Raw genomic sequence first — 26,427 nt, 5'->3', positions numbered from 1 at the left:
ATTTTCATTTCCCCTCAAATGTGGAAGTAGGGTTTTAGGATTTAAAAACGTCCAGTGGATGGACATGGCTGCTCAAAGTCTGTCCAATAGGTCGGCTGGCTGCACGTGCTTGAGGTATAATGGGGAGCGGATACATTCTTTGCATACAGAAATTGATGCGCAGGCTGTGGCTGGGATTTACATTTTAATGTAAACGAATGATGTAGGAATCAAAGTGGGATGATTTGTTTGGGCCTGGTCCTGAAGAGGCTACATGATCCAGTGATTTGAATAAGTAAATAGTTGCCTCTTTTATGTTGACCCTTTAAGGTAAACATTGATTTTAAACAACACTTAGATTTTTAGTCTGTAATAACTGTAATGCTGTTAGCCTTTTATTATACTTTTTTTGGTCATTGATCATTAGGTCTACTGTGCTTTATGTGTATTGTATGTCATGCAATATGGCAAGTATGACAATTCAAGCTACTTCAACGATTAACGTTTGATGTGTGCCCAAACTACTCAAAGGGGATCCACCAAGCGTTGTATTGTTACAGTGACGTTACACGAGAAGTGCATTTGATCTCCCTACAGTACCTCATGACATTTGTTTTTAAATGTACTAGTATTGTATCTTTAAATTGCACTAGTGAAGTATGCAAATAGGAAGTTCCCTCTGTCTTTGAGCAAATAAGGAGCTGGCTTTGCTCCTGTCCTGCATTGCCATTGGCTCTTGCGGGTGTCAAACAAATACCCGAGACCCCTCTAAAACGTTTCTATTTTAGTTAGCTAGTAGATTCCCCGCCCGTCCGGTGTCTGGTTCAACATAGATTTGAGGAGATTGGAATTACTTCAAGAATCTGGAATGTGACTGTCGAGCTCAACCTCACCCCGAAAGAAAGAAATGTTCTCTAGAAGGGTGAAGGAAGAAACGCCGCTGACCCCTAAGTACACTTATGTATGTATCTATACAGTCGGTGTTTTAGCTACGCGTGTTTTGTTGTTGTTAGCCTGCTAGCTACATTGCTGGATGGCTAGGTTGCTAGAAAAATGCAAAAGGCTGACTGAAATCAAAATAGCCACTGACATTTTATGAGTCTAAAAAGACAGCACTTGATGTTGTCGCTACTTCCTTCTTTGTTTCACTCCTTTCTTTGGTTCTCGTTTTGGAAAGTTTTGAGGTAGTTTTTTTCAGTGAACATAACAGTTTGTGAACATCGTGCTACGTTGTATCTAACGTTAATAACTAACTTGCAACATTGTATCAATGCACTGTGTATAGCTTACAGTTCTACAATTTCTATTGCATTGACAGTGGTCGGCTTCTCTATAATGGTGAGATATTATATCTATAACGTTAGTTGGATTGGCTGATGCAATATGTCTGTTTTGGAAATAATGACCTAAATGTAAGTTGTTATTTGGGCGGAAGGGAATCAGAGAATAGCATGTTTATTGTAGCCTGGTCTCAGGGCCTTGTGCTCTTGCAAACTCCATTGCTCATTGTCAAGCACAAACAGACAGGCACTCAGGCTATGGTTGTTGGCCACCCTGAGACCTTCCTCCTACACAGAAGATGGGGACTGCAGCAAACTGGCCTGACTTGGCTTTTCTCAATAGACTGCACTTTAGTGTCAGCTAAAGTTAGGCTCCAAATAAATATTTAATGAAGACTGTAGTTTACCCTTTTCTTTGCTTTATTGAGAACTGTATTGTGGCAGCTTGTTTGGGAAAACGTTATTTACACAATGAATAAGGTGACTAAAGAGGTGTTTCAAGGTAACTTATTTGTGCTTGACCCAAGTTTGCCCAATCCAACCTGACTCAACTAACTTTTACCTAGTTTATGGCAGCAATTCATGTATAGCCTAATTCTATAGTAGATTCAGACAATATCATAATTGTTCTAGTTTTTGACATGCAGTATCATAACATATTTATGGATTGGCTTCATTTGCAGGTGTACAGTCCCTGAGGGCCACCCACCCACAGCACTGCTCATGTCCATAGAGCCCTATTAAGTAGGCCTACTGTATCTGGAGTTGTGCACCCCTTGAATGGCTTTGTTATGCTATTTCATATGACCCCATGATCGCACTTTGTGCTGATTCATGGTCACATCCCCTTGAAGAGCTGGGCCTCAAGGGGCATAGCTACCTTCTGAAGTAAAGTCTGGCTTTAAGATGTTATTGTGGAGGTAGAACTTGTAGCTTTTGTTAGACTCAGCCAGAACTGCTGATAGGCTATTTTCAAGGGGGATTCCCGTGTGTGCTAGCTTCCATGAACTCTGTCTGGCAGAGATGTTTGCTTCAGCGCATTAATTATGATTATTAATGATGATTATTATTAATGATGATGATGAAAAGCAGCACTAGCGTTGGGAATTGCCAGGGACCTCACGATACGATATTATCACCATACTTAGGTGCCGATAAGATATGTAATTGCGATTCTCACAATTCTACTTATTGCTCACTATGTCAGCTGCAGAGAGACGAGAGCATTAGAAAAATAGTTTTGATCAGTATGTAAATACAAGTGCTGAAAACATGTTGGCTCATTATTTAAAAAGAAGGTGCAGAACACGCTATAGGAGTTTTGGCGCAGGTACAGCCAACTAGCGCTAGCTAATTCTACTTGGACCCACCCCCTGATACTTGGAGTCAAAGTATCAATATAATATTGCCCAAAATAATATTGTGATATGTAACTGTATTGACCCCCCCCCATCACTAAGTAGTTCTACTACTCTCTTATTGGTGTGTGTTTGTCCTCAGTAAATCATCTCTGCTCAGCATGTCAAGCAAGGCTGTCTGGGACTTGTTCTCCATGGGTTAGTACACATACTGACAGGCTGTGTTTTGATATGCTTTCTGGACTTGGCAAATTAAATCGTTACATCAGAATACTTGGAGTTCATCTGTGCTCTTGTCCTGCTACACCAAAAGGGTGATTCAATTTGACTTGCACGGTATTGTGCAACAGAGTCAACATGTCTGTACACTAACAGGCTGGTAAGTGCTTTACGGTGCACTGGTGTCGTATCACCTACAGTCCAACGGATCCTCTCAATAGAATAAGATTATCAGAAGAATGTCCTTGTATGGCTTCTCTGGTTTAAGTCGTTTTTGTTCTGGCTGTGTCAGAATGGCTTGTCTGCCTCTCGTCCCTCTGGCTGGTCCTAACATCCACTAGTGGTGTTGATTTAGATTACACAACCATGCAAAACACTATTCTATTGGTTCATATCAACCACCTCTTGTTCAAATATTAGATTTTAAACCAAGCCTATTTAATGGAGACCTGAATATCACATACCGGTAGATGTATAAATATAGACAGTGATGTCAGGTCTCTCCACCTTCAAATGTACTGTCTCTCCTCCCTCTGCTGTGCTCATCCTTTTTCCTCCATTGCCAGCAGCTGAGTTACACTTCCTGTTCCTGTCTCCGCCCCCCCAGGTAGTGTCACTGACTGAGTACCACCGCCGGATCGATGCGCTAAACAGTGAAGATCTGAAATCTCTCTGCAAGCGGCTTCAGGTGCCCCACTCAGCAAAGCTCCAGCTCTCCATTCCCTTTTTCTAGTCTATGTCCCAAATGGCACCCTATTCCTTATGATGTGCACTACGTTTGGCCACTATTATGTAGGGAATAAGGTGGCATTTTAGATTTGCCCCTGCCAGGCTCTGTTAAAGCTCCTCGGTGTGTTTCTGACCTCTTGCCTCTCACCCAGTTGTCATACCTGAGCTAACCTTGACCTGGGCTAACCTTGACCTGGGCTAACCTTGACCAGGTCTCTGGGATGGGCCAGCACTATGATGCTGCAGCCTCATGTAGCAACTGTCCAAAGAATCCCTATGAGAATAATTTGAAGAGTTTTGTGGAACCAGCAACTAATACCTGGTAGAGAAGGGAGGGTAATTGATGCCTTCATGAAGTTCCCATAATGCCTTGCATATCCACTTCTCACAGCTCCTCACTGACCACTGCTGTGGTTAGTTTCCAGAAGGCCTCATTACTGTTATTATTAGCCATAGCTAATTAGATAGCCTTGGGACTAGGCTGTCATAGAGACAAAGAATGTGAGTCATAATACAATATGTTGTAGCCCATCTCTGTTGAGGGAGGGGAAGTTTCCTGAGGTTTCTCAACTCAAACAAATGTGGAATTTGTGTTCCTCCACTTCTGAAGGACTCCTCACAAACTGTGTTCATCTATTCACATCTGGGTAGTGAGGAACTACTGCTTCCCCATCCGCCTCTGCTTTCTATTGGAGGGGAAGGGAGGGAGGTAGATGGTGGGCGGAAGTGGGATTCTATTCAATCCATTAAGTGGGTTCAGGATTGTTTGCGAAGGACAATGCAGGTAATTCAACAGGACTGTAACGTGATCACGGTCAGGCCACCAGTGGCTAGGCTCTCTACAATCAGGCCTGTTATGGAGAAAGATAAACAACCCCCGCTGGAACTCAAACAGTCCAACACTGTGTGTCCAGCTCAATCACAAATAGGCCTTCTGGACCACTCATTATTTACTGTGTTTTGCATTTTCTCCAACCAACATTCCTATTGCGCTAACTATAGAAATATCCAGACTCAGACATTGTACAATTTAGCCTCCTGATTTGCCCTCTGTATATGGATATAATGCACATTTCCAAGTGTTATTACAATTCTGGAGAAGCCTACATGTTTTTATGAGCCATTAAGGCTCTCATAAGCCAAGGCTGGCTCCTTACCTTTATTATGTGTTACTGACATAAAGGAGTCTGGTCTATGGTCTCCCTAAACCCATCGCTCCCAAATGTATGATTTTCACAGTTGACTTAATTTGTTATATTAAGTAGGCCTATCTTGTACTATTTGTTTCCTGGGGTTCATATTAGCCTGTAAATAATCCTGTCTCTGAATAAAGTCTCATATCAGATCTTTAAAACCACCTGCTGACACACCCCCACTCCTAGTAAGTTACATGGTATTGGTTTATTAGCCTATAGAAAACATCTAGCACAGTGTTCATCCCAGGCTGTGTCCCAAATGGCACCCTATTCACTATAAAGGGCACCACTTTTCACCAGGGCCAAGTAGTGCACTAAGTATGGGATAGGATGCCATTTGGGACATAACTTAAAGCGATAGACACCCCATTGCCCTTACTAGTTAAGCCCCACCCCTCCTGACTGTTGTCTGTGTGTTTTCAGATCACCACCAAGGAGGAGGTGAACTCTAAGCATGCCACCTCTATCAAGACGGAGCTGGAGCCTGAGACCTTCAGACCCAACCTCAGTGAACCTAGCGAGCTGCTGGAGGCACAGCAGATAGAGAAGGTAGTAACTCACAATGGCTTGATCCATACCCGTTGGCATATTGATGCACTGACACTGATTGTCAATAGGCTGCTTCCTAAAGCATGGTCATGATTGACCTTCAGCCAGAGGAGTGCTGGCCCTCCCTGGGGAGCTATCTGTTTAGTGACAGCAGGTTCTTTAGCCTCACCAGAGAATCTCTATGAATTACAATACTGGGATGGTTGGGGTTTTCAGATAAGGTCTGTTAGGGTTTTAAAATGGATGAGGTGGGGTTAGTATTCAGGAAAAAGGCATATTTGCATGTAGGCCTATAGCTGTTGGGAAAAATGGATTCTTGTTAGGACATGCAACGAAGGAAGGCGCCTTAGTAATGTGTGTGACTAGCCTGCTATGCTCTTATTGTAGGTCTCTCTGTGGTCGACACTTAAAGCCTGTTCTCCTGAGACCGTTGTGTTCTGGGGGTGTGGAGCTCAGTTACACTCTAACAACCAGCTGTGAGAAAAGGTCACTGCAGCTGTAATGGACCATTGATGTCTGTGGCCTTTCTCTCTTTCATTTCTGTTTATTCCCCCCTGGCGTCTGTCTCTTTTCTCCAGCTGGCCAAGAACCTCCCTCCCCGTACCATTGGGTACCCCTGGACCTTGGCCTATGGCACCACCAAGCATGGCATGAGCATCAAGAGCCTGTACCGGGCCATGCAGGGGCAGGACACCCCCGTGCTGTTGGTCATCAGGGACAGTGATGGTGGGGTGAGTGGGACAACAACACTTCTATTAGGCCTGAGTCCAGATCTTTTACAGCCTTTGAGCTGTAATAGATTACCATGGTTCCGTACTGTCTGTTTCCTGACCCGGTGTGTTCTGGTTGGTTGCGTTGCTGCAGGTGTTTGGTGCGTTGGCGTCCGAACCCTTCAAAATCAGCGAGGGATTCTATGGCACGGGAGAGACCTTCCTCTTCACCTTCTGTCCAGAGTTTGAGGTAGGCTGACCTCTCTGATTGGTGATTCTCTTGACAATGAGGAGCTTATGTAAGATGGCATGAGGGTTTGTAATGATATATCTACACAGATGGTGACGTGCTCTGTTCTGTGTTGACAGGTGTACAAATGGACAGGTGATAACATGTTCTTCATGAAAGGAGATATGGACTCCTTAGCTTTTGGTGGTGGAAGGTACGTGCCTGCTATTCTATTCTATATTTTTTTTAATGTAAAAGTTTTATCTAGCAATAAACTTTGAAACTGTGTCGTCAGTTAAGATGTTATGGTTAGTCTACATTGCACAGTCACTGCTAGGTGCGTTCAGAAGAGTAAAATGGCGCCCGTCGTCTTAAGTTTGTCAGAACAGACTCGCAGCATGCATGTGATGTTCTTGCTGTCTGGATTGAGTCTCTGAAGATGCTGTGATGTGTTTGTCTTGATGTGTTTCAGTGGTGAGTTTGGCCTGTGGTTGGATGGAGACCTGTACCACGGCAGGAGTCACTCCTGTAAAACCTTTGGCAACCCCATGCTCTCCAAGAAGGAGGATTTCTATATACAGGACATTGAGATCTGGGCTTTTGAATAACAAAACCCACCACGGGGAAAAAAGAGAAGGACTAAACATCCCTACAATGGCAATGTTGTCTCAAACCTAACTGCACATCACCACCCTGCTCCAACCCACTGTCTGGGGCTCCCGGGACGGAGCCAGCTAAAGGATGTGTGTTGTGCGTTCATACGTTACTACTGCAGTTATAACAGAGCTTTTCTTTGTGAATGACCTTGTGTGTATCTTGTTACAGCTGTGTGCAGCGTCTTTGAGGAGGTGTACTGTCCTGTGCTGTACTGTGAGGCATCAGAGGATGTGTGGGTTTGTTAGAGACCGTAGGGATGCCTTGTTGCAGAACCAAGGCGGAGCAATCAGATCGCTCTCTCTGACCTCAGCAGGAGATGATGTCGGCTCAGGTTTGGGATTGAGAGAGCGAGAGAGAAACTGCCGTAGTCCAGATTATCTGAATTTTGAGACACTCAAGGAACCCCGCCCCTCAGAACTTGGTTGAAGTCAGTCAGTAGGATGTTACTCTATGTGGTGTTACAGGCCTTTAGTGGAGAGATCCAGTAATAAAATAAACAACATGCATTCCTTTGTTCTCAGAGGAGACTGTTGAACATTAGTTCTGTTTGGTGTTCAAAAACTGAAGGAAGAATCTCAGCAGGATGTGAGGATGATGAGCACACTATTATGAGGGGAGGAAAGTATTTTACATCTTTGGTTTACTTCTGAGGCAAGAACTACATATAGAGTGTTGTGTATTGTAGCCCTATTGTTCACCATCATAGCAAACACCATCACAGCACATAGCTAGAATCAGAATATTACCCATCGTCGTGCTAATAATGTTCTGTTCAGTGGGTGTACTACGTGTGAGTTCAGATACCACCGGCGCCCCTCAGGAGTCGTGTGTACTGTTCGTAGACAGTAATGTGTTGCAATAGATTTGTGGAATATGCAAATTACTGTCATGTGACCTCAAATAATCCAGGTTGGCGCTTTTCCTCGCCTGTCTGTGGCTCTTTATCAGAGAGGACTTGTAAAGCTTTATGTCTTGATCCACAATTGCTTTTCTGGGTATAATTTGAAAAGCCTGAGACGTGGTTAACTGTTTTACATGCATATGACAATTGTATATTATTTATATATATATATGATTATATATATTATAATTAATTATATATGTTTCTGTTGTGTGACAGTGATCTTTTTGTGCTGATATTTCAGCTGTTACAAATATAATGTATATTACCCTGTAAATTCATGTTAAAATAGTAGATTTGTTCCTATATAGAAATACATATATGATTGGTGGGTTGCTTTTAGCACTTGAATCCGGTCTAAAAGCATTATAAACCAGGTTCTTAGACTTCTAGTAGCAGTAGCTGTACAGTACTTTTTGTTTAGAATCATACACATGTTAACTGTTAGTAGAAAGCTTGCTGCTATAATACTAAGGGTAAAGCTAAACTAATGCTCTGTGTAACTGAAGGGGAGTGTTGTTGTCCGGGAGTGAGGAGGCTGAATGTCAAAGAAGAATTTAACTTTCATCACAAGTTCTGTTGAGTGGTGAGTCTTCATTAGTTGGTAGACTGACTGTTAAGACTGTGAACTAAGAGAAAATATGTACATTTAAACTTCACAGCAGCTTTCCTTCCCCTTTCTGGTCTTCCACACCAGTATTTGTATCTATGAAGTCACAAAGAATAACATGGATAAGTCCTCCTAATTATTTTACAGGAATACAATGTATTATTGATGTATAAATAACAATAAAATTGTTGTAACCTGGGACATTGTATTGCTTTCAATCCCCTCCTTCCAGCATTTGCGCTCACTTTTTGATTGTGTATTGACCGCCACCTAGTGGACATATGTAGTAGTGCTTTTCAAGACTTGGTCATCACCCCGGTAACATTAATCTAGTTTTATTGAATAAAAAAAGTAGGTCGATTGTAAAGATAAAACATCAGTTTCCAAAGGAAGAAATTTAACTGCATAATTGCTCATTTATTAAACAAGAAATTAAACAAAATACAATTACAAGTAAATATTCTCACCAACACAGTGCAAAATTCTGTCATGAATTCCTCCCTAAATGCTGAAGAGATGGATGGCGCAGTGGACCATCGGTCAGGGATTTGTTTTGTGGCTGAGCTACATTCAACTATCCCAGGTCCTGAATCTGCTCCCATCTCATTGTGCTATTTGTTTCTGTTGCAACCCTCCCCTCTTCCTCCGGGCACACAGGAGGGTGAATGTGTGTGTCACTAGTGGTTTCTAGACACTGCAGTCCTCAGACAGGCATTAAGTCACACTTTTATTCCAGCAGGTGTTCACAACGGAATAATCACTTTTTAAACAAGTACCAGAGATGTGGGGGGGGGGGATCCATTGTCACAATGTGTAAACCCCCTTTTTTAAGGCAGGAAATCTATGACTTGGCAAAAGTTAAGGACAGGCGATCTGACTTGAACCAATCAAACAGTTTAATACATTATCATTTGATTGTAAATGTACAGTTAAAGAATTGCAAATGCACAAGGAACATACTTTTTCAGAACAAAATAAGGACACCGTTTGGAATAAGGGTAGACAAACAGCCAACTGTATTTTTGAGCCGTCATTTACACTCCACTTCGTGTGGGGGAACCAACTGTGTAAGTGCTTCGGGTTGAAAGAAGTCATTGGCATGAAGAGAAATAGAAGACAACCACAGTAGTTTACAAGCAGGACGGACATTTTTTGTCCTCATGTTCAATTTCCACAAGAAATTAGCAGCAAAGTGGTTAGACAGACACCTGTAGTCAGTCCTACTGTATATTCAGCTGGTTATTTGGTCAAATTTGCAATTAAGAGTTGCTAACGCAAACCTCTTATTACGCATTGTCTGTTACACTACGTAAATGCATGGTTATAAATTCTGAATATACAAGGCATTACTAAATAATTGTCACCATCAATTTAGACCTCGCCCTCAGAAGACGTCTTATTGAGCAGACCTTTAGGCAGAGATAAAGAAAGGCATGTGATCAAGGTCAAAGGCTTCAGCACTGAATAATGGTCACATTAGAGACCTGTATGGCATCCCTGTTGATAGTGATGATAGGATGGTGTAATATTAAAGAGGCTTTACAGATCTTTTTCCTCTAGGGGTGTGCTTGAGACAAAAGGGATCCCTGACCTAAATGGATAGAAACATTGTCCAGAAATTACGTCATTGGACATAAAGTGGCATGCCTCCCCACACCCAACGAGTAAAAGCATAAATTGTTGGCCTAAAACTAAGTGGTTTCATATAAATCATACATACAGCCAAAATGACTTGACAGTTAACTACACTTTCATAGTGTATCTTTAGGTCACTGTACTGTTTGTATGTCATGTCACCATAAGGCTGGTGGTGTGTGTGTTCTCCACCAGGGGTCAGTGATGGCACTGCTCAGTAAACGTATTCACTAGAAACTAAATGGAAGAAAACAGGCAGAAAGAGTAGGAGACAACCTGAACTTCTTCGTATTCCATTGCAAAATGTTTTGCTATGTTTGTGCACTAATGAATACGACCCTGTTGTCTAAGGCTGGTGTGCGTTCCACCGGGTTAGGGCTCAGATTAGATCACTGCTCAGTACACCAGGTACTTGAACTCAGAGTAGATGAGGGGAAACATAACGGTACAGGCGCGGTACAGGATAGCTCCACTCGTAAATAAGGCTCGGGGTTTGGTGAACCACGACTCAGACTTGAAGCTGTAGTAGATGGCGTACAAGGCCACGGCAAAGAAGTGTCCAATCAGAGTCATCGGACGGGGCGTCAACCTGGGAATAGAATGGATTGAGAGCCAATTAAAACCATAGACGATTGATTGATTGATTGATTGAATTTGATCATTAAGGCTTCCCAATTTGGAGACATTATTCCCATTGCGGTCCTCTAATGTCAATACAGGTGCATATACAGTATACATTTATATACACTGAGTGTACAAAACATTAGAAACACTTGCTCTTTCCATGACCTAGACTGACCAGGTGAATCCAGGTAAAAACTATGATCCCTTATTGATGTCACCTGTTAAATCCACTTCAAATCAGTGTAGATGAAGGGAATGAGACAGGTTAAAGAATGATGTTATTAAAGCCTTGAGACAACTGAGACATGGATTGTCTATGTGTGCCTTTCAGAGGGTGAATGGGCAAAACAAAATATTTAAGTGCCTTTGAACAGGGTATGGTAGTAGGTTCCAGGCGCACCCGTTTGAGTGTGTATTGCAATGCTGCTAGGTTTTTCACGCACAACAGTTTCCCGTGTTTATCAAGAAAGGTCCACCACCCAAAGGACATCCAGCCAACTTCACACAACTGTGGGAAGCATTGGCGTCAACATGGGCCAGCATTCCTGTGGAATGCTTTCGACACATTGTAGATTCCATGCCCTGATGAATTGAAGCTGTTCTGAGAGCGAAAGGGGGTGCAACTCAATAATAGGAATGTGTTCCTAATGTTTTGTACACTCTGTGAATATTTGACATACATGTTTGTGGATATTTTTTGAATGGGGAATATTGCATTGACATACACAGTCAAGGATCAACTGTAAGAGTTTTGAAGTGTGTCGAACACATTAGTGAGACTCACACTGAGAGAAGACCAATGGGACCGTTGACACACTCCCCACCCAGCTTGAAGTAAAGGAAGCATGCCTTTCTCAGCTGGTGGAGAGAATCTGAAAGACACAAACACAAAACGGCTCATATGAATATGCATGTCAGTCATGAAAGAGATTATATCTCAGTGTAGTACCCTGCTGGTAAAATCCACAGCTTAACACTCAAAATTCTTTCAGCAGAAATGATTTATGCTGAATATCTCTTAAATGTCCCTCTCTGTTTGCTATAATCGCCCTAGCTAAGTGTTTAGTGTCAGTAATTTCAGGTATACGGACATCTACTGAGAAGAAGTACTGGACCGTTAGAAAACAAATGATTGAAGTAGAGACATTGGTAACAATTTAATGAAATCCTACAGGTATAGTGCATTATGATGTCGTTATAATGCACCAAAAGACTTGCCATAACCACGTATGACCTTATTCTATCCATCCTGTGTTGGCAGAGGATAGTTAAAAGGACAGAAAAGTAGACTCACTGTCTGTTGCAGCAAACAACTCGTACAGGGCTTGAGCCAACACATTCACCACAAAGGAATGTGATGACTTGCGTTCCCAGTGGAATTTTTTCTTTGCCTATTATGAAAAAAATAAAAAATAACATGTTTTACATTTCAGCCGTATACAGTATATCCTAACATTGCTCTGTAACTATCCCTTTGACTACTACAACACTGTGGATTACAGAAACAATATGCCCTGTGCACATATAAAACTCCCTAAAGTTCTGTGGTAGCAGGTGATTGCAATGTAATATGGACCCACATTCCACAAAACAACCATACACATTCCAACCAAGGCCATTCAGACAGTGATAATGTGTGTGGCGGAGTCTGGTCTGGTGGAAGCTGACTCAGGACCACATATCCCCCTTGTCGGCCATTCTGTCTGAACCCATCTACTGCCTATCCCTTCTCTGTAATACCCACTGTCCAATCATGAACATAATACTGACTGTAAGTCACTCTGGATAAGATGACCAAAATGTAATGGAAATGTAATAATGATAATAAAGGGAGATGAGATTAGGGATGTGAGTTTACTTGGAGCATGGCTGTGTTGTCGTACAGATCAGGGATGTTCTTCATCAGGCTCCTCCAGATCAGGACGTCGTTGAGGGCCACACTCATCCCTCCTCCGGTCAGAGGGTGTCTCATGTTGTAGGCGTCACCCAGCAGGAGCACACCTGGAACAGGACAAAGGCCCATGTTATTCCCAGTCCACACCTCACTAACATTACACATTTACACTGCTAGAGGGACCATCTTTTTCAGCAAAATATCTGATCTGGTCAGGCTTTCAATCTACTTACCTAAAGATAAAATAATATACTGTTAATGATCATAACAAATGGAGCAATGCAGTTGGTCTAATATTTATTTTGAGGGTTTCAAGGTTTATTGCTGTTTTAAAAGAGAACATTGATCTACCATGCTATAATGGTGTGATAGACTCCACACATCCAACATTAAACTCTCCAAGGATGTGTTCCAAATGGGACCCTATTCCATTTGCCCTTGGGGATCCAGCCCAACACTGTGGTCAGTACTAGTGTCCTACCTGGTTTGTTGACTGGGGACGGAGGCAGGAAGCTTGCTGGCATAGACCTCAGCCGGTCATTCTGCAGAGCCACCATGAACGGCTCCTTTAGGTGTTCTAGCGAAGAGACAACAGAGTCAGGTCAGAGGTCACACATTCATCACCACAAAGATGGGTGGATAAAGAATTTAAATCAACACAGAGTGAATGTCAACCTATAATACCGTATTTGACTCTTCGTGTGTTGAAGCTCTCAAGCACATATTCATGTGGGTGCTTTACATTGGTGGTGGATATGGTTAGTTTGCCCTTAAGTCTCACGAGGCCCGAGGCCATCCTTCCATCCCTCCATACAATGTAAAGGATGTTGAACACATGGGAAAGCTAAGCTGTTTAAATCTCTATACTGTATACCCTAAATCCCTTACCTGGTAGTTGTGGGTGTATTTTCTCAGCCATGTACTCAGTGAGGTTCCTGGGCATCTCTCCCCTGATGTCCACCAGAACCCTGGTGTCTGAGGAGGAGATCTGGTAGATGAGGACAGGGCTGGGGTTGGCCAGGACCAGCTCAGCATGGTGGGGCTTGAACTGGGGAGAGTTCTGACCACGACAGGAGAGGACAGAAAGGAAATACATTAGTCTGACTGCGTTCTATGAATTGTTTGTTTGGTTGGTAAAACGTGTCTGCTTGCCTCCCAAGTGGTGCAGTGGGCTAAGGCACTGCATCGCAGTGCTAGCTGTGTCACTAAAGATCCTGGTTCGAGTCCAGGCTCTGTCGCAGCCGGCCGCGACCGGGAGACCCATGGGGCAGTGCGCAATTGGCCCAGTGTCGCCCAGGTTAAGGGAGGGTTTGGCCGGCAGGGATGTCCTTGTTCCATCATGCTGTAGCAACTCCAGTGGTGGGCCGAGTGCTGACACGGTCGGCAGGTGTACGGTGTTTCCTCCAACACATTGGTGCGGCTGGCTTCCGGGTTGGATGGGCATTGTGTCAAGAAGCAGTGCGGCTTGGTTGGGTCGTGTTTCGGTGGACGCATGCCTCTCGACCTTCGCCTTGCAGCGATGAGACAAGACTAACTACCAATTGGATACCACAATATTGGGGAGAAAATATATATATATACTGCTCAAAAAAATAAAGGGAATACTTAAACAACACATCCTAGATCTGAATGAAAGAAATAATCTTATTAAATAGTTTTTTCTTTACATAGTTGAATGTGCTGACAACAAAATCACACAAAAATAATCAATGGAAATCCAATTTATCATCCCATGGAGGTCTGGATTTGGAGTCACACTCAAAATTAAAGTGGAAAACCACACTACAGGCTGATCCAACTTTGATGTAATGTCCTTAAAACAAGTCAAAATGAGGCTCAGTAGTGTGTGTGGCCTCCACGTGCCTGTATGACCTCCCTACAACGCCTGGGCATGCTCCTGATGAGGTGGCGATGGTCTCCTGAGGGATCTCCTCCCAGACCTGGACTAAAGCATCCGCCAACTCCTGGACAGTCTGTGGTGCAACGTGGCGTTGGTGGATGGAGCGAGACATGATGTCCCAGATGTGCTCAATTGGATTCAGGTCTGGGGAACGGGTGGGCCAGTCCATAGCATCAATGCCTTCCTCTTGCAGGAACTGCTGACACACTCCAGCCACATGAGGTCTAGCATTGTCTTGCAATAGGAGGAACCCAGGGCCAACCGCACCAGCATATGGTCTCACAATCTCATCTCAGTACCTAATGGCAGTCAGGCTACCTCTGGCGAGTACATGGAGGGCTGTGCGGCCCCCCAAAGAAATGGCACCCCACACCATGACTGACCCACCGCCAAACCGGTCATGCTGGAGGATGTTGCAGGCAGCAGAACGTTCTCCACGGCGTCTCCAGACTCTGTCACATGTGCTCAGTGTGAACCTGCTTTCATCTGTGAAGAGCACAGGGCGCCAGTGGCGAATTTGCCAATCTTGGTGTTCTCTGGCAAATGCCAAACGTCCTGCACGGTGTTGGGCTGTAAGCACAACCCCCACCTGTGGATGTCGGGCCCTCATACCACCCTCATGGAGTCTGTTTCTGACCGTTTGAGCAGACACATGCACATTTGTGGCCTGCTGGAGGTCATTTTGCAGGGCTCTGGCAGTGCTCCTCCTGCTCCTCCTTGCACAAAGGCGGAGGTAGCGGTCCTGCTGCTGGGTTGTTGCCCTCCTACGGCCTCCTCCACGTCTCCTGATGTACTGGCCTGTCTCCTGGTAGCGCCTCCATGCTCTGGACACTACGCTGACAGACACAGCAAACCTTCTTGCCACAGCTCGCATTGATGTGCCATCCTGGATGAGCTGCACTACCTGAGCCACTTGTGTGGGTTGTAGAATCCGTCTCATGCTACCACTAGAGTGAAAGCACCGCCAGCATTTAAAAGTGACCAAAACATCAGCCAGGAATCATAGGAACTGAGAAGTGGTCTGTGGTCCCCACCTGCAGAACCACTCCTTTATTGGGGGTGTCTTGCTAATTGCCTATAATTTTCACCTGTTGTCTATTCCATTAGCACAACAGCATGTGAAATGTATTGTCAATCAGTGTTGCTTCCTAAGTGGACAGTTTGATTTCACAGAAGTGTGATTGACTTGGAGTTACATTGTGTTGTTTAAGTGTTCCCTTTATTTTTTTGAGCAGTGTGTATAAAATATTAAAAAGTGTCTGCTAAATGGCATATGTTGGTTGATTCATTGATTTGCTCATTCTTTCATTCAACATAATACTTGAACAAACCTTCATGATACATCCAACAAAGTGAGAGGAGGTCTGAGCCTTCCCAGCTACCAGGCTCTTCCTGAACTTTGAGAAACAGCCGTCAGCTACTACAGTTACTGCTGCATGGACCTCCTATGGGACAGGTTAACACAATTACAACAGTTAGAAACACATCTGTTACACTGCTTGTCTTATCAATGGATCCTGCTGAATTGCTAATCAATAGGTGTAAATACTGTCAAGTGTAATTGTAAGTATCAGCATGGGGCTATTTTACACAACAACGGCTATCTGGAGAGTAACAGAGTATAAGCTGCATCGCAAGCTTAGAGTTGACCTTTGTGTCTCCTGTCTCCTTGTCCCTGTACTGCACTCCTGTCACACAGCCATCCTCTTCCTCCAGGCTGGACACAGTGCCTTCTATGAGCGTAACACTAGGGGAGAGCAAAGTACCAGTTATTAAGAAACAGTAGTTTAGTAGGAACCTTGTATCCTTTTCCCTCTTGCTCTCATCCAACACTTCTCACTCTGCCCCTACTCGGATGGTATTGCGCCGTCCCAACCTTCGCTCTCTCTCTCCCGCTACTCTCTCCTCTTCCATCCTATCATCTCTTCCCTCTGCTCAAACCTTCTCCAACCTATCTCCTGATTCTGCCTCCTCAACCCTCCTCTCCTCCCTTTCTGCATCCTTTGATTTTCTCTGTCCCCTATCCTCCAGGCCGGCTCGGTCCTCCCCTCCTGCTCCGTGGCTCGACGACTCACTACGAGCTCACGGAACAGGGCTCCGGGCAGCCGAGCGGAAATGGAGGAAAACTCGCCTCCCTGCGGACCTGGCATCCTTTCACTCACTCCTCTCTACATTCTCCTCTTCTGTCTCTGCTGCTAAAGCCACTTTCTACCACTCTAAATTCCAAGCATCTGCCTCTAACCCTAGGAAGCTCTTTGCTACCTTCTCCTCCCTCCTGAATCCTCCTCCCCCTCCCCCCCTCCTCCCTCTCTGCGGATGACTTCGTCAACCATTTTGAAAAGAAGGTTGACGATATCCGATCCTCGTTTGCTAAGTCAAACGACACCGCTGGTCCTGCTCACACTGCCCTACCCTGTGCTTTGACCTCTTTCTCCCCTCTCTCTCCAGATGAAATCTCGCGTCTTGTGACGGCCGGCCGCCCAACAACCTGCCCACTTGACCCTATCCCCTCCTCTCTTCTCCAGACCATTTCCGGAGACCTTCTCCCCTTCCTCACCTCGCTCATCAACTCATCCTTGACCGCTGGCTACGTCCCTTCCGTCTTCAAGAGAGCGAGAGTTGCACCCCTTCTGAAAAAACCTACACTCGATCCCTCCGATGTCAACAACTACAGACCAGTATCCCTTCTTTCTTTTCTCTCCAAAACTCTTGAACGTGCCGTCCTTGGCCAGCTCTCCTGCTATCTCTCTCAGAATGACCTTCTTGATCCTAATCAGTCAGGTTTCAAGACTGGGCATTCAACTGAGACTGCTCTTCTCTGTGTCACGGAGGCTCTCCGCACTGCTAAAGCTAACTCTCTCTCCTCTGCTCTCATACTTCTAGACCTATCTGCTGCCTTTGATACTGTGAACCATCAGATCCTCCTCTCCACCCTCTCCGAGTTGGGCATCTCCGGCGCGGCCCACGCTTGGATTGCGTCCTACCTGACAGGTCGCTCCTACCAGGTGGCGTGGCGAGAATCTGTCTCCGCACCATGCGCTCTCACCACTGGTGTCCCCCAGGGCTCTGTTCTAGGCCCTCTCCTATTCTCGCTATACACCAAGTCACTTGGCTCTGTCATATCCTCACATGGTCTCTCCTATCATTGCTATGCAGACGACACACAATTAATCTTCTCCTTTCCCCCTTCTGATAACCAGGCGGCGAATCGCATCTCTGCATGTCTGTCAGACATATCAGTGTGGATGACGGATCACCAGCTCAAGCTGAACCTCGGCAAGACGGAGCTGCTCTTCCTCCCGGGGAAGGACTGCCCGTTCCATGATCTCGCCATCACGGTTGACAACTCCCTTGTGTCCTCCTCCCAGAGTGCTAAGAACCTTGGCGTGATCCTGGACAACACCCTGTCGTTCTCCACTAACATCAAGGCGGTGACCCGATCCTGTAGGTTCATGCTCCACAACATTCGCAGAGTACGACCCTGCCTCACACAGGAAGCGGCGCAGGTCCTAATCCAGGCACTTGTCATCTCCCGTCTGGATTACTGCAACTCGCTGTTGGCTGGGCTCCCTGCCTGTGCCATTAAACCCCTACAACTCATCCAGAACGCCGCAGCCCGTCTGGTGTTCAACCTTCCCAAGTTCTCTCACGTCACCCCGCTCCTCCGCTCTCTCCACTGGCTTCCAGTTGAAGCTCGCATCCGCTACAAGACCATGGTGATTGCCTACGGAGCTGTGAAGGGAACGGCACCTCCATACCTTCAGGCTCTGATCAGGCCCTACACCCAAACAAGGGCACTGCGTTCATCCACCACTGGCCTGCTGGCCCCCCTACCTCTGAGGAAGCACAGTTCCCGCTCAGCCCAGTCAAAACTGTTCGCTGCTCTGGCACCCCAATGGTGGAACAAGCTCCCTCACGACGCCAGGACAGCGGAGTCAATCACCACCTTCCGGAGACACCTGAAACCCCACCTCTTTAAGGAATACCTAGGATAGGATAAAGTAATCCTTCTAACCCCCCCCCTTAAAATATTTAGATGCACTATTGTAAAGTGGTTGTTCCACTGGATATCATAAGGTGAATGCACCATTTTGTAAGTCGCTCTGGATAAGAGCGTCTGCTAAATGACTTAAATGTAATGTAATGTAAAATGTAGTAGTTATAGTGATGGTATTAATAGAGACAGGTTCTTCTGAACACATGACCAGACCAGGAAAAACATAATCAGGATATAACAACTAAACCCTGGAGTTGATCCTGGTCAAGTAATGTGGTCAGGAAAAAAGTGTGGCCCTAGTGATAGTAATGACATGTCCGACAGGTATAGTGAAGGTTCTCTCCCAGCCTTACTTTGGCTCAGCAAGCGCAGCTCTGCGCAGGCCCATGATAAAGCGTCCGTGGTGGAAGGCCCTGCCACACTGGATACTGCTGTCTGCCTGGGGATATGGGATCTCCACCTCTGTGCTGCTCTCGATGTCATGAATCACATAGCCGTTCACCACGTGGGCATCCAGCCCCTCCACTGAACCTGAGAGGAGAGCCCAGGGTTAGGCAAGGGTGATGAAACACTTTTCATTATTCCTTCAACTCAGGTCTTTAGTCTGTGGCAAAAAGGAATATCTTTACATTACATCAAGACTTAGGTGTCTTTGCTACAGTTTGTTTGGTCCCACTTTAAACAAACAACTTTTAAGCCCTATATAGGTCCTGCAGTGAGCCTTGCTCGTTGCGCACAGCCCCCATTCAATGCAAGGGCTTGTTGCGAGTCAGCCCATTGGTCGTTTGCCCCAAGCTATCACCTTTTTACACGTAGACCCCACACTAAAAGATCTCTAGTTCGTGCTGCAGAGACCACTCACCCTCCATTCCCAGTTCTCGCAGGGCCCTGTATCCACCAGGCTGCAGCAGCTCTCCCACTATCCTGTCAGGCTCCTTCAGGTCCCTCTCTATCACAGTGACCCTCCGGCCGTCCCGGGCCAGCACCGCAGCCATGGCCGACCCCAGGACTCCCGCCCCTACTATGATCACATCCGGCTCCTGAGATGCAGGAGAGTCCCCTGCTGCTGGGGGGCTCTCCATGCCTGACGAACACACTCTTTTCCTCCTGCCACCTCCCTGTTTGGAGAGAAAGTGAGTAGGGTGGGGAGAGAGAGAAATGAATTCAAATCATTAAATTGGCATTTTCATGGTACTTTGCAATGGTGTTTGAAAATGTGTATGGTTTGCTATAACAAAAAGGCTTCATTAGAGCTGTTCTGCTAAATCTCAAACAATGATGAACATTCAATGAATTGTTTGAGATTTAAATAATCGTATTAATCTAGCTTATTTCTTGTTTTTGTTCTTCAACAGATTCTACAGTTATTATTACTCACCTTCTTTGAAGCGCTCTCTCCACTCCTGTGCCTGACAGCTGAGGGTTTCGGTATAAATGTATTGATGACCGGTAGGGATAATAAAAGTTCCAGCGGTAATTGTAGAATTTGGGGTACCTTGCATGTATGTCCGTGGTACCTGGCATAGGATAGCAGCATCCCCACTGCCAAGAACACTACAGCCGCCAGGATTATCTCTTTGGGAGCATACTCCAAAACTGCGTCGCATTTCTTATAAATGTAGGTGAAACTTGCAATTCCAAGAAAAGTCCACATCTTTATTCTATTGTTATACTAGGCTACTTGAACTGAATAGGCTAACTCATTCAATAAATTACCACTGCTCAGAATGTTTCCTAAACTACAACCTGAAACTAAATTGCTAAAACAAAAAGTAGCCGAGATCATGGAATAGAATAAATTCCGCAATAAAATCTCATCGCAGTTCAGCAATTATTATTTCAAAAATAACAAATATTATATTTACTGGCGTAGACTGAGCATATCCTATTTCAGTTACTTTAGCAGATCGTAGGCATAGTAATATTTAAAATATATATATATCCGTTAATCCAAAAGAAAAGTATTCAAAACCATGACAATTATTCCACCCGACATGTCAGATGGTTTCAGAGGATGCTAAATATTTTATGGTAATGAGATAGGTACAAACTCCGGTTCGCAGGTTTGGTGTCCCGCCCTCTCTGTATCTGAACCGTCCAATCAGGAACAGCACATCGGTGAGCAGAGCTCACGCTATCAGGTCATTGGCCAATCCTCGGCTGCTGGTTGGAGCGCTGGCTGAGAGAGTATAGTATGATATGATGTCACTGGAAAGGTGTCTATAGACCCGTTTCTGTGTTTGCCACACGAGGGCGATGCGCGTAAATTGATGGCAGAACAAGGGGAAGTTCTTATAGAACACAGGGGAAAAAGCCTATATTTACATGTTGATTATGAGTGCATTTCATACTACCTTTTTGTTATAATTGGATTTTAAGCCTTGTATGAATGTCTTGCTTAATATAATGCTTGTGTCATCATCGCAAATCAACTGCATTATACTTAAAAAACACTTCAACTTCAACCAGTAAAATGGCTATTTTGGCTAGCTTTTACTACAGCCTATGTCAACGAGCGTTAGCATTCTAGCTAACAACTGCTGCATCCAAAATAGTTATTTTGCAAAGATCACAACCAAATAATCTTAGCGACTGTTCAAGCAAGAATCAAAACATCGTTGTAAGCGTATGAGAACCCCAAAAAGTTATTTTATTTATAAGTAATACAAACGTAAATGTATGCTCTGTTGAATGCGCATCCTTCTTGCTGTCTGTGTCATATGCTGGAAAAGGGTCTATCGGTCTACAATTTCACACAATGGAGGAAGTTACCAAACTGGTTCGCAGTCAGTACTCTTTGCCAGACATAGGAAATAACTCTGTTATGGATTGTGTTACATACAGGTATTTTGCCTTGGGGTGAGTATGTAGATAAGTAGGATTGTGAGGATATCAATACAAACATGTATTTTATTTCTGAGGGCTTCCTAGTTTATGTTGGGCAGCCTTATTAAATATTGTATAACGTTTTTTTGAAAGTATTTTTGCCAAGACCCCTACACGGAGATTTTTAATGTTACTCTAACATTAGAAGCTAAGTAGCAACACTATATATATATTTTTATTTGAATAACTATAATAGTAATGCAAAGCACTGACACAATAAGGTTTGCTTCTTTTTATTCAACTCCATTATGAAAAACTCTACCAATCAATCAGTGATCAATTAATGAATTCCTTCATTAATTGAGTATTTGAAATGCCATGTAATTTATACTCCATTAAATCCATATTTCTGGTCTTTACCATTGATGGCCTCACAATCTAATCATATGTCAACATTACAGGAGTGTGCATTAAAATAGTCACATTCACAAGACTCAACCACTGATTAATTATTTATACTATAACTGTAATAATAGTTAGTCACGTGAAACTATAACACTGTGTAAGAATACGATTATGAAAGGTCTGGATGGACACTATACCACTCAGGACAAGGGGTTTCATGGTCAAACAAGTCTTCACCACGTCTTCACAGGTAGTGGTTAAAGACTGTTTCATATTTCTCCTGTTTGCCTGATGTGACTTTGGGCTCCCCATTTTGCTTGACAAAGTCCTGAGAATAAACAACAAAAACTGCCATTAATATACTGATTTGGTAGACATTGAAACAACATGGTTGTAACAAACACATGAGTGCTGTAGAGATGGTACTACATTGTTATTCCACTAGTGACCTCACCTCCAGCTCCTCTAATGAGGCGCTGCCATCCTCTACTTTCTGACCAATCCCATGGCTGAAGCTCATGTAGCGCCTCTGTCAGAAGACAGTGATGTTGTGTGGGAAAGCTTATATAGTTTGAGCATAGCTAGCTAATACATAAAAATTATTTAGCACAGATAGTACATTTTGTCTCCTTGCAATGCCAACATACCTGGTAAAATAAGGTTAAGTGCATGAATATATATGGTCTTAGTACCTTGACCATCCCAGTGATTAAGTGAATACGTGAACGAATTAATGAATGAAAAGTATGCCTCATTACCTTGCCCATGCTGGTGATAACTCCTTCCTCTATGATCCTGACCGCGTTCCTCAGGCCGCGTGCGAAGGCGTCCATGGCTCCGATGTGGGCTATGAACAGGTCCTCCAGGTCCGTGGACTCCCTACGTACCTTAGCATCGAAGTTCAGACAGTTAAAAGTTGGCACATTATTATGGTAACAATGTATTACACACACCGCAGTGCTAGCTACTTACTGACAGCCATTTTGAAAAAGTTTGCCATATGTTTCAGTTCAGCGCCAACATCAGTGTTGTGTATTGAGTGAAAACCCTCCCTGCCGCCCCAGAAGACTGCACAAGGAGACAAAAATACATGCACCAGGTTAGGTGGTGGCAAAGACAGGGTCAGTGAAATCATGGTGGTTAATTATGAGATATTATTTCTTCTCTCATCTCACCAAAGTTCTCTGCTCCCAGCTTCTTGGCTACATCCAATCCATTCTTCACCTGGGCCCCAGCATAGGCCAAACCATGGCAATCAGGGTTGGTCGCTGCTCCATTCATGTACCTATGGTATTGGCAATAAATAAAAATTCATTAAAAATAAATGTAGGCTCCAAGACGAATGGCAAAGAGATGGCTTCATCGCAAAATCTGGACAATTAGACATAAATATTGTGGAAAAACAATGCATATAGCCAATAATATACCATATACAGTGAGGGAAAAAAGTATTTGATCCCCTGCTGATTTTGTACGTTTGCTCACTGACAAAGAAATTATCAGTCTATAATTTTAATGGTAGGTTTATTTAAACAGTGAGAGACAGAATAACAACAACAAAAATCCAGAAAAACACGTCAAAAATTTTATACAATTATTTGCATTTTAATGAGGGAAATAAGTATTTGACCCCCTCTCAATCAGAAAGATTTCTGGCTCCCAGGTGTCTTTCATACAGGTAACGAGCTGAGATTAGGAGCACAGTCTTAAAGGGAGTGCTCCTAATCTCAGCTTGTTACCTGTATAAAAGACACCTGTCCACAGAAGCAATCAATCAGAATCCAAACTCTCCACCATGGCCAAGACCAAAGAGCTCTCCAAGGATGTCAGGGACAAGATTGTAGACCTACACAAGGCTGGAATGGGCTACAAGACCATCGCCAAGCAGCTTGGTGAGAAGGTGACAACAGTTGGTACGATTATTCGCAAATGGAAGAAACACAAAAGAACTGTCAATCTCCCTCGGCCTGCGGCTCCATGCAAGATCTCACCTTGTGGAGTTGCAATGATCATGAGAACAGTGAGGAATCAGGCCAGAACTACACGGGAGGATCTTGTCAATGATCTCAAGGCAGCTGGGACCATAGTCACCAAGAAAACAATTGGTAACACACTACGCCGTGAAGGACTGAAATCCTGCAGCGCCCGCAAGGTCCCCCTGCTCAAGAAGGCACATATACATGCCCGTCTGAAGTTTGCCAATGAACATCTGAATGATTCAGAGGACAACTGGGTGAAAGTGTTGTGGTCAGATGAGACCAAAATGGAGCTCTTTGGCATCAACTCAACTCGCTGTGTTTGGAGGAGGAGGAATGCTGCCTATGACCCCAAGAACACCATCCCCACCGTCAAACATGGAGGTGGAAACATTATGTTTTGGGGGTGTTTTTCTGCTAAGGGGACAGGACAACTTCACCGCATCAAAGGGACGATGGACGGGGCCATGTGTCGTCAAATCTTGTGTGAGAACCTCCTTCCCTCAGCCAGGGCATTGAAAATGGGTCGTGGATGGGTATTCCAGCATGACAATGACCCAAAACACACGGCCAAGGCAACAAAGTAGTGGCTCAAGAAGAAGCACATTAAGGTCCTGGAGTGGCCTAGCCAGCCTCCAGACCTTAATCCCATAGGAAATCTGTGGAGGGAGCTGAAGGTTCGAGTTGCCAAACGTCAGCCTCGAAACCTTAATGACTTCGAAAAGATCTGCAAAGAGGAGTGGGACAAAATCCCTCCTGAGATGTGTGCAAACCTGGTGGTCAACTACAAGAAACGTCTGACCTCTGTGATTGCCAACAAGGGTTTTGCCACTAAGTACAAGTCGTGTTTTGCAGAGGGGTCAAATACTTATTTCCCTCATTAAAATGCAAATAATTTTATAACATTTTTGCCATGCGTTTTTCTGGATTTTTTTGTTGTTGTTATACTGTCTCTCACTGTTCAAATAAACCTACCATTAAAATTATAGACTGATCATTTCTTTGTCAGTGGGCAAACGTACAAAATCAGCAGGGGATCAAATATTTTTTTCCCTCACTGTATCCTCTATTATACATCCTACAACAGATTATCATCTCTTCCACTTTGAAGTGTAAAAATAACCTTTGGAGTGTAAAAATGACCAAGGTTGATGAGGAAAGCTGACCTTGAGTGAGCGAACAGATTGCAGGTGACCCACAGCACCTTCACCCCAGTCCTATTCTGCAGCTGCAGGGCCAGGTCTGTCATCTCATCCAGGTTGCTGTTTGACTCCTCCAGAGTGCTTCCCTCAGGGGACATGTCCCTATACAACGGGATGGATAGGAGGGTAACATAGATCAGTTAGTATACAATGACCATGGGTGAGAGAACAAGCATCTTGGCTGGGTGCAACTTCTTTAAGGCATAAATGGCCACTCTATCCATGTCTCTACCGACTACCAAGAAGATGAATTGATTTGACACTGTAGGAACAATGTGACAATTACCTGTCATGAAAGGTGTAGTACTTCACCTGAAAAGAACATACACATGAATCAATATGATTTCTATATATTTTTAAAGCTGTACATTCTAAAATACAAAGTTTTAAAGGTACAGTATTTGGGTGGAAGTTCACTCACACCAAGTTTGGTGAAGAACTCAAAGGCTGCATGGAGTCTCTTCTTGGCACATTCCATGGGGGTAGCACCCTCATTCCAGGGTCTGTGTAGTGTCTGGATCCCAAAAGGGTCAGCACCTGGTAGTGGGTCGAATGGAGGAAAACCAAATACATCACATGAAGTCATCGTGACAGACCCATGATGAGAGATCGGGGTTGTTTTCTTGATGAAAGAGACAAAGCTTTATTGGATTAAATGTACAAATGTTTCTGTAGTCTATGTACAGTATACATACATGAGAGTGACCTGAAGCAATCAATGTGTGTTAGTGAACATTCATTACCAGTCCCACAGAAGGCGTGCCAGTAACAGACTGAGAATCTCAGCCAGTCCTCCATGTCTGCCCAGCAGCACCTGCACAGGTAAACAGTTACATGAAGCCTGCTGGGAAAACCTCCGGTGGGATCATTCAGGTGTGTAAAGGAGGTAGAGTCTCACTGTGCAACAGGAAGACAACAGACACTTCCATGACACCTGACACACACAGCTCTTCTTTCAAGTTTGCCACACCTACTTGTTCTGCATTGTAGTGTTGGAAACACAAGACTTCTCGAGCTCCAGCGTTGAGTACATTTTGAATCTTCGGAATACCGGTGCGATACATTAATCTCGGTTAACCCAGAACTAACTCGAAGATTTGGGAAGGATCTCACCGGAGCTGAGTACAGGTGTTGTGCCGAAAATCTCTCCCCCTGCCAGAATTCCCCCCCATCGCGTGAACGCGCACACGCTCAATTCTACATTGCTGCGACTTCCTTGCTAGTAGAGATTTCTGATCACGTTAGGCTGCGTTTTATTTTATTTTTTATGTTGGTTTGATCGCGGGGGAGGCACTAGTAATGTCTGCAGTTTTCGGTTAGGCTATTTGTTTCAAGTGTATTAGTCTATAAATAAATATCTTTGCCAAAATTCATCATCTCTCCCATGTCTTATTCGACTAGTAGTTGTTCTGAAATGTTTATTGCTTGCCTATATTTTACTCCATCCACAGAAAGTATTTGACTCTAGCCACAAAATTAAGGAAATTAGAAGGGTGGTTCGGCAAGGCTATTTTCTTGCCTGCCGAAATTCTCCCTCCCCTTCTAATTTCC

The 26,427-nt window shown here is 44.2% G+C and overlaps 3 protein-coding genes across 9 annotated transcripts in view; 1 reads left to right on the top strand and 2 right to left on the bottom strand.

Annotated features, from left to right (window-relative positions):
* LOC106579063 (oxidation resistance protein 1) overlaps window positions 1-8,616 on the top strand; it is a 184,917-nt gene extending 176,301 nt beyond the window's left edge. For 5 of the 7 annotated variants that reach the window (XM_014158581.2, XM_014158615.2, XM_014158561.2 and 2 more), the window contains 6 exons: window positions 3,444-3,524; window positions 5,185-5,310; window positions 5,889-6,041; window positions 6,175-6,270; window positions 6,390-6,463; window positions 6,722-8,616. In XM_014158581.2, coding sequence (XP_014014056.1) covers window positions 3,444-3,524; window positions 5,185-5,310; window positions 5,889-6,041; window positions 6,175-6,270; window positions 6,390-6,463; window positions 6,722-6,857 — 666 coding nt within the window. In that variant the 3' untranslated portion in view covers window positions 6,858-8,616. Of the gene's footprint in view, window positions 1-557; window positions 941-3,443; window positions 3,525-5,184; window positions 5,311-5,888; window positions 6,042-6,174; window positions 6,271-6,389; window positions 6,464-6,721 lie in introns of those variants that run through there. The other 2 variants (XM_014158632.2, XM_014158600.2) reach the window with 2 other exon arrangements.
* Window positions 8,617-8,809: 193 nt separating this feature from the next.
* On the bottom strand, window positions 8,810-20,498 carry LOC106579093 (squalene monooxygenase). The gene is made up of 11 exons (XM_014158644.2): window positions 19,846-20,498; window positions 19,330-19,585; window positions 18,821-18,998; window positions 16,121-16,217; window positions 15,802-15,915; window positions 13,459-13,630; window positions 13,052-13,147; window positions 12,535-12,677; window positions 11,971-12,067; window positions 11,461-11,548; window positions 8,810-10,641 (listed from the first exon to the last, which is right to left on the bottom strand). The coding sequence occupies exons 1-11, from the start codon at window positions 20,119-20,121 to the stop codon at window positions 10,449-10,451; spliced, it is 1,710 nt and encodes a 569-aa protein (XP_014014119.2). The 5' UTR covers window positions 20,122-20,498; the 3' UTR covers window positions 8,810-10,448.
* A 1,072-nt stretch (window positions 20,499-21,570) lies between these two features.
* LOC106579109 (xylose isomerase) lies at window positions 21,571-26,192 on the bottom strand. Its single transcript, XM_045713234.1, has 10 exons — window positions 25,851-26,192; window positions 25,620-25,690; window positions 25,298-25,413; window positions 25,163-25,188; window positions 24,841-24,978; window positions 22,874-22,983; window positions 22,671-22,766; window positions 22,457-22,584; window positions 22,153-22,227; window positions 21,571-22,026 (listed from the first exon to the last, which is right to left on the bottom strand). Exons 1-10 carry the CDS (start codon window positions 25,907-25,909, stop codon window positions 21,943-21,945), a joined length of 903 nt encoding a protein of 300 aa, XP_045569190.1. The 5' UTR covers window positions 25,910-26,192; the 3' UTR covers window positions 21,571-21,942.
* Between the last annotated feature and the right edge of the window lie 235 nt (window positions 26,193-26,427).

This window comes from Salmo salar, chromosome ssa02 (genome assembly GCF_905237065.1).
Source record: "Salmo salar chromosome ssa02, Ssal_v3.1, whole genome shotgun sequence".
NCBI classification, from domain to species: domain Eukaryota; kingdom Metazoa; phylum Chordata; class Actinopteri; order Salmoniformes; family Salmonidae; genus Salmo; species Salmo salar.
This window is presented reverse-complemented; position numbering and strand designations above follow the sequence as displayed.

Bases quoted from the DNA above. Each gene is read 5' to 3' on its own strand.
- LOC106579093 (XM_014158644.2), bottom strand. From the start codon at position 20,121: ATGTGGACTTTTCTTGGAATTGCAAGTTTCACCTACATTTATAAGAAA. The intron at 19,586-19,845 runs GTGAGTAATAAT...CTCTCCAAACAG, and splicing joins GAGAGAGCGCTTCAAAGAAG to GGAGGTGGCAGGAGGAAAAG. The intron at 11,549-11,970 runs GTGAGTCTACTT...TGTGTCTTTCAG, and splicing joins GTTGTTTGCTGCAACAGACA to ATTCTCTCCACCAGCTGAGA.
- LOC106579109 (XM_045713234.1), bottom strand. From the start codon at position 25,909: ATGTACTCAACGCTGGAGCTCGAGAAGTCTTGTGTTTCCAACACTACA. The intron at 24,979-25,162 runs GTAATTGTCACA...CCCGTTGTATAG, and splicing joins TACTACACCTTTCATGACAG to GGACATGTCCCCTGAGGGAA. The intron at 22,027-22,152 runs GTGAGGTCACTA...GTTTATTCTCAG, and splicing joins CCTCATTAGAGGAGCTGGAG to GACTTTGTCAAGCAAAATGG.